The sequence below is a fragment of the Spermophilus citellus genome (genome assembly GCF_964194105.1).
Source record: "Spermophilus citellus genome assembly, chromosome: 7".
NCBI classification, from domain to species: Eukaryota; Metazoa; Chordata; class Mammalia; order Rodentia; family Sciuridae; genus Spermophilus; species Spermophilus citellus.
In genome coordinates this window covers 128,309,579-128,326,635 of record NC_138188.1, presented here as the reverse complement: position 1 = coordinate 128,326,635, position 17,057 = coordinate 128,309,579, and the positions used below count along the sequence as shown (strand labels likewise).

Below are 17,057 nucleotides of genomic sequence, written 5' to 3'. Positions count from 1 at the left end.
TTTGGTTTATTAATCTATCTCTCCAACTGTAATTATGTTTCTTCCAAATGAGCCCCAGTATTTTTCAGATGAAAGAAAAAGAATACTTATGGGAAATTTTTTTTTCACATTTGAAAATATTTTAAGATGGATTCTGAAGAATGATATATTTTCCTCTGGAAAAGCCTTAGAGAGATCATTTAACTTTCAAAATAACTGCATATTTTGTGTGGCTGCTAATAAGTACTAAGGCAGTATTTGTGAAAGAATAAATACATCTTTTATTAAAAGCTTGTTCAAAACTTTCTCATATCCTTGCATTTTGTGAGAAACATTGTAATTTATTTGTTTATTTATTCAGCTTTGTTAGTCAGCTTTTTATCACTGTGACCAAAATACCTGACAAGAACAATTTAGAGGAAGAAAAATTTATTTTATCTCATTGAGTTTCAGTAGTTTAGTCCATGGTGGGCTGACTCCATTTCTGTGGACTGAGGTGAGACATCTTGGCAGAAGGGTATGGCTGAGGACAGCTGCTCAGTTCATGACATCCAGGAAGCAAAGAGAGAGGAAAAGGGACTCCAGAAAAGATGAAACCTTTCAGGGTGACTCTCCTCCCCTAGCCATGCCACACCACCCACAGTTTCCACCTAATTAGTTTATTCAAAGTAACATGTACTGATTAGCTTACTGCTATCATAATCCAATAATTCTATCTCTGAATATTTCTACATCAGTACAGAAAGTTAGGGAGGACACCTCATATCCAACCTAAAACATTCCTTCCCTGGCTCCCAAAGCTTATGTCCATCTCACAATGCAAAACATGTTTAGTCCATTTCCAAGAGTCCCATATTCTTAACAGTCTCAGCATTTCCCAAAAGTCTAAGTCTGAAGTCTCATCTGAGATTCAAGACTCTGTGAGCCCCTGTAAAAATCTAAAGCACATTATGTATATCAAACATAAAATTGCATAGAGTAAGCATCTTAATTCCACAAGTTATAAGTAGGATTATAGAAAGAAAGAATGAAAAAATTCTATAGCTCTACATCCAGCATCTGGGGTACATGGCATCTTCATATTCTCTCCAAAGGCCTTGCATAGTTCTAAGCCAGTGCCCTTGCTGAATATAGCTCACATGGTCCTCCTAAACTTGCTTTGTTTGATTTATGCAGTTTTCCTCAGCAGACATCCCACATCCTATTGGCATCTCTTATTTTGGAGGGTCTCCACTTCAGGTTTGACTTTCTTCTCACATCCTCATGCATTAACCATTCAGAGGCAGCCCACAGGAACTCTGATCATGCTACATTCTTCCTGGCTTCCAGGTCTTCCTTTGAAATCTCAGTGGAAGCCTCTATGAGACCCTAACTCTAGCATCCTTCATTCCTGCAGAACCAGCACTATGTGGATGACACCAAAGTCTTTGCCAACTTTTGCAGTAGCTCGGCCCCCAGAAACCATGACTGCAGAAGCTTCTGGGTACTTCATGGCTGAACATAATGAAACTGTTTCCAATGCCTCTCTGTGCAAGCAGGAAGACCTCATTATCTTTTCTCAAAGTAATTTTCCATGTACACCATTGAGCCTATGAGGGATATGTTCTTATACATTCCTGAGATGTTCTCAAGCCCTCTTTCCTATTGTCTCTATGCAAAGTACTTAGCATCTCTTTTAGGGGCAATAGTACCTTTAAGGACCACATCATTCCTGGCCCTAATTTGAGACATACTTTTCGGGCCAGATTGCAAGTTTTTAAAATCTTTCAGCTCTGATATCTTCTCCTGATTCTCAAAACAAACCTGGCTAAAAGCTGCCAGCAACATCCTTGCCACTGACTGAATGCAATGCTTCCTTGAATTTCTTCTACGAAATTAATTAGTACATCACCTTTAAATTAGGCTTCACACAAAGTATCAAGACATGAATAAAATGTAGAAAATATCTGTGCCAGAATATAGCATGCATGGCATCTACTTCAATTCCCAGTAGGGTCCTCAAACCTCATGAGCAGTCTTCATTGTCTGCATTCTGGTCTTCTCAGCTTCCACCAGAATGATCCATGGAGTTCTGATTACAGCATTCTAAAGCTTCTCCAGCCTGCATCCCCAAACTTTTCAAGGCTTTGAAAAATTCTTAGTCATAGCAAGCATTCTATTAGGATCTGAAGACGCATGATTAAATAGATAAAGATCTTGCATCTTGAGTGCTCAAAGCATGGATGAAATAAACTAAGTGCAATATTTTATTACATTACCTATCCTGAACCATGGAATAATTTCAAGCTAATTTTTAACTGTTCCCTGTTGTTCATATCTGTGTATATTAAGCACATTCATATATATTCAATAGACACAGATTAACAGAGTTGACCTATACTTTTACACATTAGCAATTTTCACACTGTTTTAAAATGTCCTCAAATAAGTTAAATAAGGGCTTCATGTATAGGACAAAGTTAGAGTAAAGACATAGCAGCAATATAATGTATTTTTTTCTAACCCTTCTAAGAAAAGTATCACTAGTTGTTATAACTCATGGTAACTCATTATATGAGCAGCTTAGAAACAGGACATTATTTGCATCCCCAAAGTACTGAAGAAAGAACATTATTCTGGTTTGTAAAGAAGTATAGTAGAATTAATTCATGTTGCTTCTAGAGAGTGAAATAGAGGAATTACTTCCATAGCAGTCTGGAATTACTATTTAAGTAATCTGTTTAAGCAATATTCCCAATGCTTTGAAATATATTTGTAATGAAAAACTACAACCTAGAAGAAAACCTACAAATAATTTAAGAAATAAGACACATTAGCAAAGGATGGTGGAATATAATGGGCATCATTATTCAAAGTACATGTATGAAGATATGAATTGGGTATCAATATACTTTATATACAAACAGAGATATGAAAAATTGTGGTATATACGTGTAATAGGAATTGTAAGGCAAAAATAACAGAAAACAAAGTACATGTATAAAGACATGAATTGATGTGAAAATACTCTATATACAAAGATATGAAAAATTGTGCTCTATCTACGTAATAAGAATTGTAATGCATTCCGCTGTTGTGTATTTAAAAAAAAATCAATTAAAAAAAATACAGACACAGAAAAAAATAAAATAAAAATATTAATAGATGACTTAGCAGTGGAAAAATCGAATTAAATCGTACTTAATTTCTCATTTTTATTCATATCTGGATTAGTAAAAAGACCAATGGTAAATGTATACATTTGTTTATTTTATAAAATCAGTATCATAAAAATCTATTGTGTAGCATGCCTTTCCTGAAAACATCCATTCATTTTAATATGCAAAAAATAAATAATATAAAAAATATGTTTAGATGTGGGTTTCACTTACTAAAAGAAATATTATGAAGAAATTGTTACAAGTAAATAATATTTATATTCTTTTACCCTAACATGCCTTTTATAGTAAAAAAGAGCATATATATATATATATATATATATATAACATATATATATATTTTAGAATTTATATATAATTTAGAATTTATATAGTTATATATATAACTATATAAATTATAGAGTTATATATATATATATATAATATAATTCTTGTTCTATATAAGAATTTATATAGTTATATATAATAATAACCTGATACTTCTTGTCAACTCCCTAATGGATACAATATAATACTTATAAGAATAAAATAAAAATAATTACAGGTTTTTGTCATTAAGTAAAAATTGGTCAGAATACAAATGACTTCCTGTTATTAAAAAATATTTGATAGTAAATTCAGAACAGTAATCATACTTCTATTGAATCTGACATGTTACTAATGTAATTTTGTGTGCATTGCTATGAACATGTATAAATAGGAATTACTGACATTTTATGGTCATCAAATCTAGCATTTTGACATAATACTTCAAGAAATCTGTTCAAAATTGAGTGTTTCTCCTGCCAAGACCAGATGATGAGAGAAAAATAGTGTATGTATGTAGTGCTTATATTAAAAAAGACATTCCCAATTTAAATCAATTTAAAATTATTATCTGAGGATATCTAAGGCAGAAAATTTGTAACAGGAAGACAATTAGCAGTATACATTTAATTAATGTAAATGTGAGCTAAGATTAAAAGTTAATCTAAGGTTTGTGACATGAGTATTTAAGAGCAATTATCTGTGCAGCAGGCACCAACAAAATTGTGATTAAGGATTTTAAAAAAATATTTTATAATTTGTACCAAATTTATACTAAGATGCATCAGAAATTTTATTGCTTTTGTTTATTTAGTGTTATGGTTTACACGTGAGTTGTCCCCCCAAAGCTGATGTGGTGAAATGTTCCTAGGTGAAATGATTGGGTTATGAGAGCCTTAACCCAATCAATTAATTAATCCCCTGATGGGGATTAACAGGGTGGTAACTGAAGGATAGGGTATGACTAGAGGAGGTAGCTCCCTGGGGATGTGCTTTTGGGGTATATATTGTATCTGGCAAGTAGAGTCTCTTTTCTTCTGATCATTATGTGAGCTGCTTCTATCCTCCACACTCTTCAGCCATGATGTTGTCTCACCTCGAGCCTCAAGGAATGGAGCTAGCTGTCTATGAACCTCTGAAATTGTGAACCCCATATAAACTTTTCCTCCTCTAAAATTGTTCTTGTCAGTTCTTTAGTCAAAGCAGCAAAAAGGTGTCTACAACATTTAGTAATTATTTACTAAGCATAAACTTAGTATAAAGCACTATGCAAAACATAGGATATATCTATGACTTAAAAAATACATAAGGATGAATAATATGTAGCAGATGCATCTGAAAAAATTAGAGGGTAACTGATAATTACCCTTAGCATATGCCATTTAAGATTTGAAAAATATGTAAGAGTTAAGATCCTCCCAAAATGTAGCATTTCTGACATTTTATATAAAGTCAAGATGAAACATTCTTTAAAGAATCTGGAAGAAAGCATAGTTGCATGCATTCAAAGGATGAAATAGAAAGTTAAAGGACAAGAAATTAAAGAAAGACACAGATCATGAAGGACTTAAATAATTTAATATTTTTTCCTTTTATCCTGACAGCAGAGATTAATATGTGAGATTTTTATAAAAATGTTGATGTGGGCTTGAATGTAGCTCAATGGTAAAATGTTTGCCTAGCATGCACAAGGTTCAGGTTTCAATTGTCAGTAGTGCAAAACACTAAAAGGTAAAAAAGAAAAGAAAAAAAATTGTGTGATGAGATTCTTGTTTTGAGAAGACAGTTTTGTTTAGTTTTACAGTAAGATTAAGATGGGCATAATACTGTTGCAAAGGATACCATTTTGGCAAATACTGTTTTGGTAAACTGGACCAAAAAATTATTTTGGAGGTATAAAAAATGTGTGGATATGAAAATTATGTAGGAGATAGATCAACTGGATTTTATGGATAAATTATAGAAAACAATTTGTTGGTTAATTGGTTATAGAAATGATAAAGGAACAAGAGACATCTGATGGTATTTTATCAAACTAATGATTGCTGGAGGAGAGACATGACAAAGGGAAGGCTGGGGGCTTTGAGTTCATTTTAGGCATATCAAATATGCCATGTCTTTGATATATCCAAGTGGACATGCTAAATAGTTGCTGCAGATAAGGTAGTGTAGCTCATAGAAAAGAATTTCTCTGGGGTCTAAATCTGTGAGTGATTAATAGGTAGATATAGGTGTGGCTGATAGATCAGAAAGAAAGTTATGTGAGAACAGATTCTGAATCATATTTTTCCTGATCTCAAAATTTTAAAGGCTAAAAATAAAAAAAAACATGTAGAATAATAAAAAAAGATTAGCCAGAGATATATAACAATATTGTGTGTGTACGTGTGTGTATGCATCTGTGTGTATGTATTTGTGTGAGATTTTGTGTAAGGGGGAGAACTGTCAAAGAAAGTCAAGAAAGACTTCTTTAAGATTTTATCTGCATTTTTAAAACATGTTTACATTCAATGACTTTTTCAGTTTTCATATTCATTTAGAAAAATAAAACTAATCAATATTTTTAATAATTTGAAGTCAAATAATAAGAGTATTATGTTCCTTGGTTTTTGTTAACTTGAAGGTTATTTGATTTATTCTTGTGAGTTTTATAGAAATACTTGCTTAGTGTATTATCTGCTTTGGCATTTTCTTATAATTGAAATTCTGTATGGTAAATCTAAAGGGAATGCTGAATCATACTTCAAGAGATCATTTGTTATAAAAATCCTCTCCTCTAACAAACTACTTAAACTAAACAGGCAGAGTTAGGCAAAATCAGTACATATTCTGTGTTCATCCTTTATCACAGTTCTCTAAATTTACCTTACTGAAGCAGAAACTGGTGATAACCTGACATATCATTTTGGCACGTACCAGTCCTATCTTATGAACAGGGCAGCAGTGCCCTGGAACTAACACCTCTCTCCTTTACCCCAGGAGCAATCCTCAACCAAACTCTAATCAGCATTGGTAAATATTCCATATATACTCCGTCCCTTGCCCATTAAGTCAAATAACTGAAGCATATCCTACATCATCTCTGAGTTTCAGAGCAAGATTGAACTTAAGTTGCCCAAAGTATAATTTGCTTAACAGCACAGGCTTTGTCTTATTTATTTCCTTTCCTTACTATATAACTTTCCAGTGCCTACTAAGATGACAAACCCTCTTCACATGCTTCAGATTCTTTTTGTTAAAATAGTGTATTTTAGTCAGAGCTTTCCAGAGAAGTAGAATTAGTAGTGTGTGTGTGTGTGTGTGTGTGTGTATAAAGATAGACTAAAAGGTATTATTCATAGGATCATAGAAGCTGGCAATTCCCCAGTTTTGCAGAGTGGGTCAGCAAGTTAGAGACTCCAGCAAGCCATTGGTGTAGTTCCAGCCTGAGCTGATGGTCTCAGAAATGAGACTTGTTGGTTTAGTCCCAGTACAAAGGTGTATAGGCTCAGAGCCAAGGGAAACCCAATGCTTCCATTCCAGACCCAAGATATCCAACTTTGTGTTATTGTAGGAGAATGCCTCAGAAAATGAATTTGATATAGGAAAATGTTTATTTTGGCTCATAGGTTTAGAAATTTCAGTACTTGGTTGTTTTGCTCTATTGCTTTGGGCCTGGAGTGGCACAGTTTATAATGGTGGGAGTATATGTTGAGACCACATAATAGAGGAAGATTATTTAACTCTTGGTAGGTAGGAAGCAAAGAGAAAGGCAAGAAAGGACCATATTCCACAGATTGCCTGCAAGGGCACACATAGTGGAAAGGAGTTAGGTCATTGCCTATGCTCTACCTTGTAAAGGTTCCACAGCCTTCCAATAGTGCCACATGCTAGCAAACATGTCTTTAATACATGAACCTTTGGGGAATATTTTAGATCTAAACTATAGTAAATCCAAAGACAGAAAAACGTGTGTATTGTCTTATACTTGGTGGAGAAATATGTCATATTTCTTCTATTAGTTTTTTCTCTGGAGACTCTCATCTATCACAATTATTCATGATAACATATATATGGTATTTTTGTAACCAGGATAAGATTTTTGAGTACTTTAAATGAGATTTTTGTTCCTTAAAAGATTAAGAAAGAATGTATATGAAGCACAAATAATTTCAAAAGATGACATAAGTTCAACCACAAGATTGTAGCTTGTTTTATATACGACATTTCTGAAAATTACACAATTGATACTTATTTCATGAGTTTAAAAGTCTGAGAGTGAATATAATGCTAGCTCCATTTTATTCTTTCATTAAAACTAAGGACACAGTGAGAATAATTGTGATTATTAGGAGCAGTCATAGTCTATTTTGTTCAATGTACACAATATGGATACACAATATGGAGAGAAGACAGGAAAGCAATTGAATATTGGTAAAACAATGCCAGAACCAACAAAATACTATAAAGAAATGAGTGTGAAGTGTGTGGGCTGGGGCAGTAACTCAGTGGTAGCACTTGCCTAGCATGTATAGGGAACTGAGTTCAACACTCAGCACTGAAAAAAAAGAAAGAAAGAAAGAAAGAAAGAAATGTGTTTCCATTGTCTGTGTTTTTTAAATTGTATTTTCCATTTACATTTTTATTATATAAATAAATCATTTTCATATATATATGTATATATATACTTATATACATATATATATATGTGTGTGTGTGTGTGTATCTTAAATATTTTGGGGTATTCTTGATTTCTTCCACTGGGATGATTTTATTCTTAAGGAGAAATAATTTTCTAAAAATTTTGTTGTAGCATATAAAACAAATTGTTAACTTTTAGTAATATTATACATAGCTTTTAAAATTAATTTGCCAACTGTACTTCAGTGCTAGCAGCATGTGCTCAGTGCTGCATTACTGAGTTTTCAAGGAGATCCCATAATGCTTCTGAGAAAGTAGTTCATCTTGTGTTCATTGGGGGTTCTTTATTGTGAGTCCCTGGTATTCCTGCAACAATGAAAGTGTTGTTATTCAAATGCACATAAATGCATTCAGTCCATAATAATAGTATTCATAGCCATCTATAAATAGTTGAAGAAACAATTGTATGAAATGCTTGATATTCCTCTGAACCACTTTTTGCAATTTCACTTTTAAATTCAGATTTCAGTGGTGCTCTTAAGATATTCAGATATTTTTGTTAGATTTGCGCTGACAAGAAACAAGCTTCTTAAAATTACATACTATACTTCATCAAATCTAAGCAATCTCTTATAAGTGCAATTTTAAGAAATATTATAAATGCTGAACATGCAGATAATGCAGTTATTAAATCCTTTGTCATGTGTGTTTAATATCTTCCTTAATATTTCATTCTTCCTAGATACACCATCAGTTAAGATTATACCATCTACTCCTTTTCCACAAGAAGGACAGCCTTTAATTTTGACTTGTGAATCCAAAGGAAAACCACTGTAAGTGATTTAATGACCAATAAAGTTTTTCACTTTTTCTTTTATCCTCCTTTGATTGTAGGGTTTAACTGTAGAAATCCACTGTGTTTATCTTTTCTTAGTGGGCAAAGTGATCTCTAGAACAGAAAACCCCCTGAACCATGTCTTCATTAAGTGTCTGTAGAAGATTGGTTTTTACTTTGTCATCTAGTGAAGTTTCTGGGAAGGTTTCCAGCTGTGATCCCCTCCCCTGACTCTCTTCTCTTTCTCTCTCTTTATTTTTTTTATTATAGTAAGATATTTCAACCTGAAAGGATTGTAGACTTAATCAGTCACTCTTTATATCATTAGATTAAAAATAAAAAGTTAGACATTGCTGAACTTAGTTCACCCAAACAAAAAAGAAAATATGGAAGCATCTGCAAATACACTCAGGTTTTAAATGGAAAATCATTTTTGAAATAAGAAAATTTAAATGTATTTTCCTTTGGTAGCTCCCAATGAGACATAATTTGTGAATGAGATAAGCTTGGTTATTGTGAATCCAAAGGATCAGAAGCTCAATGTTGTCAGTTATAAAGTCATTTCATTATTAGAATAGATAGATGTATGCTAATGTCACCTCAACTCTAAACTTTACTTTGTGGTGTTAATGTTTATAAACAGCTAACTAATAGGATCCCTATTGTTTTAAATGATACTTAAATATGAATTTTTTAAATATAAATCATTTAATACTATGACTATTCTAATGTAATAATAGTCTAGGCATACCTTTTTGCTTCATTTTAAAAAATGTTTACAATCTATTTACATTCTCTTTAAATTTTAATAAAAGGAATTCAGTTGTACTCTGTATATAACTACATGAGATAGCTTCTGTGCAAATTAGGTTAAATTATTAAAAATTTGCTTTCAATAATATGATTTCTTTAAATGTAGGTATCATATTATCCCATGAGAAATCTTTCTTAAAAAATTCTAAGATAAAAAAGGACAAATAAAAAAATTGTAAGGTAGAAGCCTAATATTTTAACTTCTCCTCTTGCATATTATTATATTTTTTTACCATTTTTCAGTGAATCAGTGTCTTCTTTATCATAAATTTGATATTTTAATATTATTTTTCTTCAATAATTATTTCTCAGAGATACAAAGACATTGATTTCAGGAACAATTTATGGTTAATGTATTATTTTTCTATCTTTTAAAATATATTGAAAGTCATTTTATACTTCAAAAGGAAATTTGGTTTTTCATAGTAACTTGGCTACATAGCCTGCCCAATTCACTTTTATAATTCTAACCTCTGAGAAGCTTAAGATGCTTACAGAAAGCATTTTCGGCTACAATATGCTATTCATATGTGAGTAGTACATTTCAGCTTTACAGCTTCAACAAGAATTTTTTGGCTAAAAATTCAGTACTTTAGGAAAAAATGCATAATAGACTTCAGTCAGCTTTAGACATAATTAACCCCAAAATTTCTCTGTTTCTGTATATTCATTATCAAAACAAAACCTATATCTCAATAGTTCTTTCCATCTCAACTCTTGATTCTTTCTGTTATTTTCCAACTTTGTTTTTTCCTCTCCTCTCTTCTTTTGTTTCTGTTTCTTCTGACAATCACAGGGACTCTCATTTGGAGATCTGAAGGAACATGGGAGGATAAAGACAAAGCACACAATTTTGTTTTGATTCTTTTATTTTTCTTTAGTTTTCTCCAAAAGTGCATATGTGTATACTTGAGTATATTCAATGTAGGCAGTTATATGATCTGAGATTTTTAAAAATAAGTTTTTGATGTTCAACTAGAATCCAATTTTCTCTCTGTTCTCTGATGTCATACCCACTCCCAACAAGAGCAAAATCATTTTATTTATGAGAATAGTTAGACTATGAGGTTTGTGAAATTATATTTTCAAGTAGTCCATGCCACTCAAAGCAGATACAATTGAATAGAGGTGCCATATTTTCGGTCTGAGTTTCAGTTAGCTAGAAATAAACTGTGATATATAATAATCCTCTGAATTGCAGATGAATATGAAGTATAAAATATCTTATTTAAGAAATAGAAAAGACTACAGTAAACAAAGACGAATGGGGGGAGAGAAACGGAGAGAGAGAAGGGAAAGCATATAGAAATGGTAGGAGACCTTCAAGGATACATAAAATTATAAGAGGCTATGAGGGGCAAGGGGGAGGGAAAAAAAAGGGAGAGAATTGAACAACAGCAGGGGAGGTAGAGAGGGAAGATGGGAGGGGAGGGGAGGGGAGGGGGGATAGTAGGGGATAGGAAAGGTAGCAGAATACAACAGACACTAATATGGCATTATGTAAAAATGTGAATATGTAACAGATGTGATTCTGCAATCTATATTTGGGGTGAAAATGGGAGTTCAAAACACAATTTGAGTCTAATGTATGAAAGATGATATATCATGAGCTATGTAATGCTTTAAATAATCAATAAAAAAATTTAAAAAAAAAAGAAATAGAAAATATGACTTTCCTCAGATGATCCTGATTAGTCTCACTTTTTAAACAGAAAAAGCAAATAGAATAGCTTCCTATTTTACAGAAGTGAAAACTAAGTCTTGAAAGTGTTATTCAAATTTTCCTTATTCATGCAGATTTAAGATTGCTGAGCCAAGACTTACTCTTAGTTAAGTTTTTCCCAAAGTTTATACTCTTTCAATTATTTGCTACTACTTCAACTGCCGAGACTAAATTGCCACCTAGTTGGCCATACCAGAATCTAGGATGAGGCTCACAATTATTTTCAGCACTGAAATCAGAACTCTGGATGCTTTATAGTGAAGAACTTGTTAGTCATATTTTAGAGAGAGAGGAGAGAGAGAGAGAGAGAGAGAGAGAGAGAGAGAGAGAGAGAGAGAGAGAGAGAGAGAGAGGAATTTTTTTAATATGTATTTTTTAGTTTTCAGTGGACACAACATCTTTATTTTATTTTTATGTGGTGCTGAGGATGGAACCCAGCGCCCCACACATGCCAGGCGAGCATGCTACCGGCTTGAGCCACATCCCCAGCCCAGTCTCATATATTTCACTGTCGCCATACTTATCATGAATTCTTCTTTATTTATACTCTTTGTAAACATTTGCAAATTTCTACTCAAGTGACCATTTCTGGCATGAGTATATTCCCATATAAAAAGCCTTAAATAATACAGTGTCTTTGAGCAATTAATCCATATACTCCATTAGTGCTGAAAATAGTTATTATATTTTGACCTTTACTTAGAGATTCCAGTGTTATAACCTATATGCTATAGTCCAAGAGAAATGTAAATTAACATATTTCCTTGTATTATATTTTCATTTCCATTTTTTCCTTTTCATTTGGCTTACATGTAGGCTGCCAAGCCATTGACAGTAAAGTTACAGTCAACTTCACTGATTCCCTACTTCTTTTAGACCACTGATTTTTTTTGCTTTTCCTAATTTTCTTGAAATCAAATCACCTCCATTTTCAAAGTCACTATCATTTCCAATAAATGAATGAAATTAACCTCTTTTAAAACAATTTACCTTGTAGCCTCTCTGCAGTTTATTTTCTATCTCCAGCAGTGCCACATGAGGCAGATAGGTCAAAAAAGAAGGGAAGACTAAACATAAAACATTGGATTTTCTCAGAAGGAAGTCTTACTGATCATAAAGACAATACTCTCATTAGAGAAAATGGAACAGAAGGTAAATTGAAATGGATTAATCAAGGAGTTTATAGGTAGTGGAGAAGGAACAGAATCACTAATGAGAAAGCTATCTACTTCAGAAAATGATTAATAAAAAGTGGAAAAAGGAAAGAAGAGAACTTTGAAAACTTAAATTTAAAATTAAGATATAATTTGAAAGCATAGTAGGGAGGCTGTTCATATTTTAAGATAGAATCAAAGAAAAGAGAGGAAAATGAAGTCTGTGATATCACATGTATCCAATAGGCAGGTTAGAATTGCCTGTTCACTCTGGTGATCACTGCCAAAGTTCCGATCCATTACATTGCAGCTATTGCACCTGGTTCCCCATTTTGTTATTTTGGCACCACTGAGAAGCAGCACTATGGCTCAGTTCAATTGTCTCCCCAGAAATTTAATTTCTATCACCATTAACTGTTTACCTCATCCACCTCTAACGAGCAAGTCAGAAATGTAGAATGGATATGATTTCTTTACATCTTCTAGCTAACTTAAATAATATCTTTAATCCATGACCAAACCTTAATTGTTTCTCAAAACAAGATGTTTGTTCAACATATGGATTCTGAAGAATGAGTTATTAATCATTATTAAGTTTATTGTTAGCAGACAAAATAACACCATTATCTTTTGTGCAAATCATAAAATGATGGCGTGGCCCAAGTTGTATTGAGACTCATGTTGTAGGCTGCCCTGCTGCATGCTAATGTTGTTTTCCTTGTTCTAAATGTGAGGGCCCCAGTGACTATTTATGAACAATCATGCCTTATTTGCCTGCTTTGGACTGAAGCCTTTTGCCATTTTCCTGTGGAACAGCTGCATAACTTGGGCCCGAACCAAATTGTTCCACTTGACACTACTATAGAGCCATTCTATTCTTTCCTTAAAAGAGAGATTACTGTACATGTCTGTCTATTGTTTTAATTTTAGTTTAAAGTGAGGACCAAGCTAATTCCAGCCACTTTTCTTTTAAGTCCCCAGAGTTTTTGCAACCCTCTTCTTTCTTTGGCTGAATTCCCAGACAGCTTTCAGGCAACAGCATTCTCCTTTTATAAAAGTGGAAGGAGGAAAAAAAATAAAAAACCTTGATATTACATTAAAGTCATGACCTTAAATGATGTGGGGTTGTCCCCCACAAGCTATGACTAAGATTCATCATTCATTTTAATTCTGTGTTTAACATTTTATGAATTTACTTCCAAAGAGCAATGGGACGTTTTCAGTTGAATAAGTGTGTATTTGGCATTTATTTTCTAAAAGAAAATAATTATAGGATTTGATAAATTTTTCTGTATATACAGCACCGTGTTTATATTGTATTTAATATTTTACCTTCTGGATACCACAATTTTTCTTTTGTTCTTGTCGTAGATCTAGTATGCACAATTGCACTGCAAAGAACATTCCTAATCTGTATAAGAAGAAAGATTTTAATCTTTAGGAAGACAGATCACATACCACATAGCAACTAGTGAGGTGTTGTAAAGGAGCAATTATATATCCATTTTGGAAATGATAAGAATTGAGGATAAAATTTTATGTGTACATATTAATTCATTATCCTGTCAACATAATACATTTAAAAAGACAAAAATTAAGGCAAAACACTTTTAAATCAAACTAGTTTTCTCACCCTAACATACCTTTTTACAAATCACAGATTATTTGTTAATTGTCTTGCAATGCAATTAGTCAGAAGAAATGGCAAAACATTCCAGAAGTTAATGAAGGCAAGTTATCATCCAGAGCGAATTCACTAAAATAGGAAAAAAAATATGATTTTGAAATAACAATGTAGATCAATGATAATAGCAATTCACATAATTTCATGTGATATATGTAATATGTTATTAAATATTATCTATCTCTTTCCTGCTATGGAAAGCTTTCTAATTAACCATTAAAGTCTATTTTTAAGTTAAGACAGTATGCCTAAGCTGTTGTACTCTGGGGCACAAAATGTTTTATGGTATAGAAGAAAGAGAAATCCAGACCTGAATTGGGATATAAGGGTATAATTTATATCCTCAGTGGTTTTGAGCAAGTCACTTGAGCACATTGAGTAATTTTTTAATTAATAAATTTTGGGTTTTTAGTAGTTCTAAGATCACAGCAAAATTGAGCAGTTCCTGTGTATCCTCTCTCTCCACACATGCATTACATCCCTCATGATCCATGTCCCATGCCTGATTGGCACATTTGTTATATGGATGAATCTACACTGGCCCATTATTATAACATTAAAGTCCATTATTTATACTAGGCTTCAATCTTACACAAAATGTATTTTTTATCCCTAAAATTAAGAATTTGAAATTTAGTAAACAAATTAAAGATTAACGGCCATATGTATGATATTTCTACTTCCAAGTAAATTTTTAATAAACAGTATCCATAGGATAATAGCAAATTATTATTTGGTCAAGGAATTATGTAAGTATATCTCAGCAATTTTCAGACTCAGAAGTCATAAACATATTTAATCCATATGCTGATATTGGGCTCCTATAGGAACTCTGGAAATGCAGTTATTATCTCAATTATGTTCCCAGGCTCTGGAACTCAAGATTCCAAACAGAATAAACACACTCTCAAATAATGTTTTGAACTATCAAAAGCATATTTTAACAGCAAATAAACCCAGATTGAAGTCAAGGTAAAATGTACACAGAAACTGGGCTTTTTTTTAAGTTAATGTATTTATTTTTGCTACTGGGGATTGAACCCAGGAGTCCTTAATCATTGAGCCTTTTTTTTTTTTTTTTTTGAGACAGGTTCTTGGTAGGTTCCTAAGGCTGGCTTTGAACTTGTGATCTTTATGCTTTAACCTCCCTAGCTGCTGGGATTACTGGAGTGCACCACTGTGTCCAGCCTTAGGCTATACTTTAATTCAAATAATAATTATAATCTTCAGAAAAGAGAGAAAAATTCATGAATCCTTACTTGGGTAAAGTGTAAAATACATAAAAATGAGAGACTGGCAAATTCCATGCCACAGAAACAGCCCCTTCACTTAGTGATGTGGTAGAAAAAAACTTTGGGGCAATTGGACAGGACTTTAAGTAGTAAAGAATGAGTTTTGTTTCCACAACAAACCGGAACTATTGGGATTGAAGAGACAAGTAACCAGTTAGCGAGTTTTGACAAGGAATAACATGCAGAAAATCTAGAAGGCCTTATCCCAAATTAAGCATGGCCAGTATCATGAATGGTTAATAATCCAGGGTCTGTGGTATATAAGATCTTGTTTTTTCATAATTTTATAAGTTTTTTCATTCTTAATTGTGATATTTAAACTGTACAACTGCCTTGTGTTAAAGGTTTACAAAAGCTGCTATAATATCCATTTGTGGGTGAAGAAAAATAAGTCTTTTGGAGGTCATGTGACTATTTACAGTCATCCACTTGATTAATAGTAGAATTGAGATTACAAACAAGATTTCTTTTTAAATTAACAATACTGATGATTATATATTATATAGTCTTGCTTGCTCACTGTTTTCAGTTCTATCACATTGATTTTCACAAAAACTCAAAGTTGGCATGAGTTAGATAGTTTTCAAAAACTGAAAGAAAAGTGCAAATTTCAATCAAATAGTTGTAAAATACAGCAGTTATTTAAACCCACACCATCATTAGCTTCTTACAATATTACCTAAAGAGTTTCTAAGTAGACCTAAACCTTTCTCAGTAGTTTCTGCCTAGACTTTATGTTTAGATTAGTAATAATAATTAATTGTTGAATTAATTTGCTTTAAAAGTAGATTATGTTACATTTTTAATTTTATGTTAAGACTGCAGGTTATAATGACAAAGCACTATTACTCAATTAGAGTCCCAATTCAATATAATACAATGGAAAGTCTTAGAGGATAAGTAAAGTAAGGAAAAAGTTAAAAAAAAAAAACACTCCTCAATAGCATGTCTTTTTAAATATAATACATAATATATTACCAAAATAATTAACAGAATAAACATTATTAAGGTGTCTTTATCATATAGATATCCTTGTACCAGAAGTCATTGGTAATAGAAGTTCCAGAGCATTTTTTCTCTTTTTACTCTATGATTTCATATCTAGAGAGATGTAAAATTGTCATAACTAATTAATTAAAAATTAAAGGCAATAGAGTCATTTTCTTCTATTTTGTTTTCAAAGGTAAAATATTAGGAAATCATATTGGGAGTTCCAAATTTCCATAATTAAAAAAATACATTCATGTGATGTCCTTCCCATATGAGTTTCTTTTCTGAAGCCCATATGGTCTTTTGCTTCCATCTCATGGCTTGAAAATTTAATCACACATTGACTCTCTGGAAACACACAAGTGGTTATCTTGGAAATGAGACTGAATATATTTGGTTTTGTTTTTGAAACAAGAAGCTGACTCTCAGTAATCTCTACTGCTGTTATTTAGGCTGGGCATCTGTGGTGTGTTGGGCACTCAATCATTTTCAATTAAATGTTC

The 17,057-nt window shown here is 32.4% G+C and overlaps 1 protein-coding gene across 4 annotated transcripts in view; it reads left to right on the top strand.

Annotated features, from left to right (window-relative positions):
* CADM2 (cell adhesion molecule 2) overlaps positions 1-17,057 on the top strand; it is a 1,032,141-nt gene that overhangs the window by 907,656 nt on the left and 107,428 nt on the right. For all 4 annotated transcript variants that reach the window (XM_081301404.1, XM_081301402.1, XM_081301403.1 and 1 more), the window contains one exon: positions 8,806-8,896. In XM_081301404.1, the coding sequence (XP_081157530.1) occupies positions 8,806-8,896 (91 nt within the window). The remainder of the gene's footprint in view (positions 1-8,805; positions 8,897-17,057) is intronic.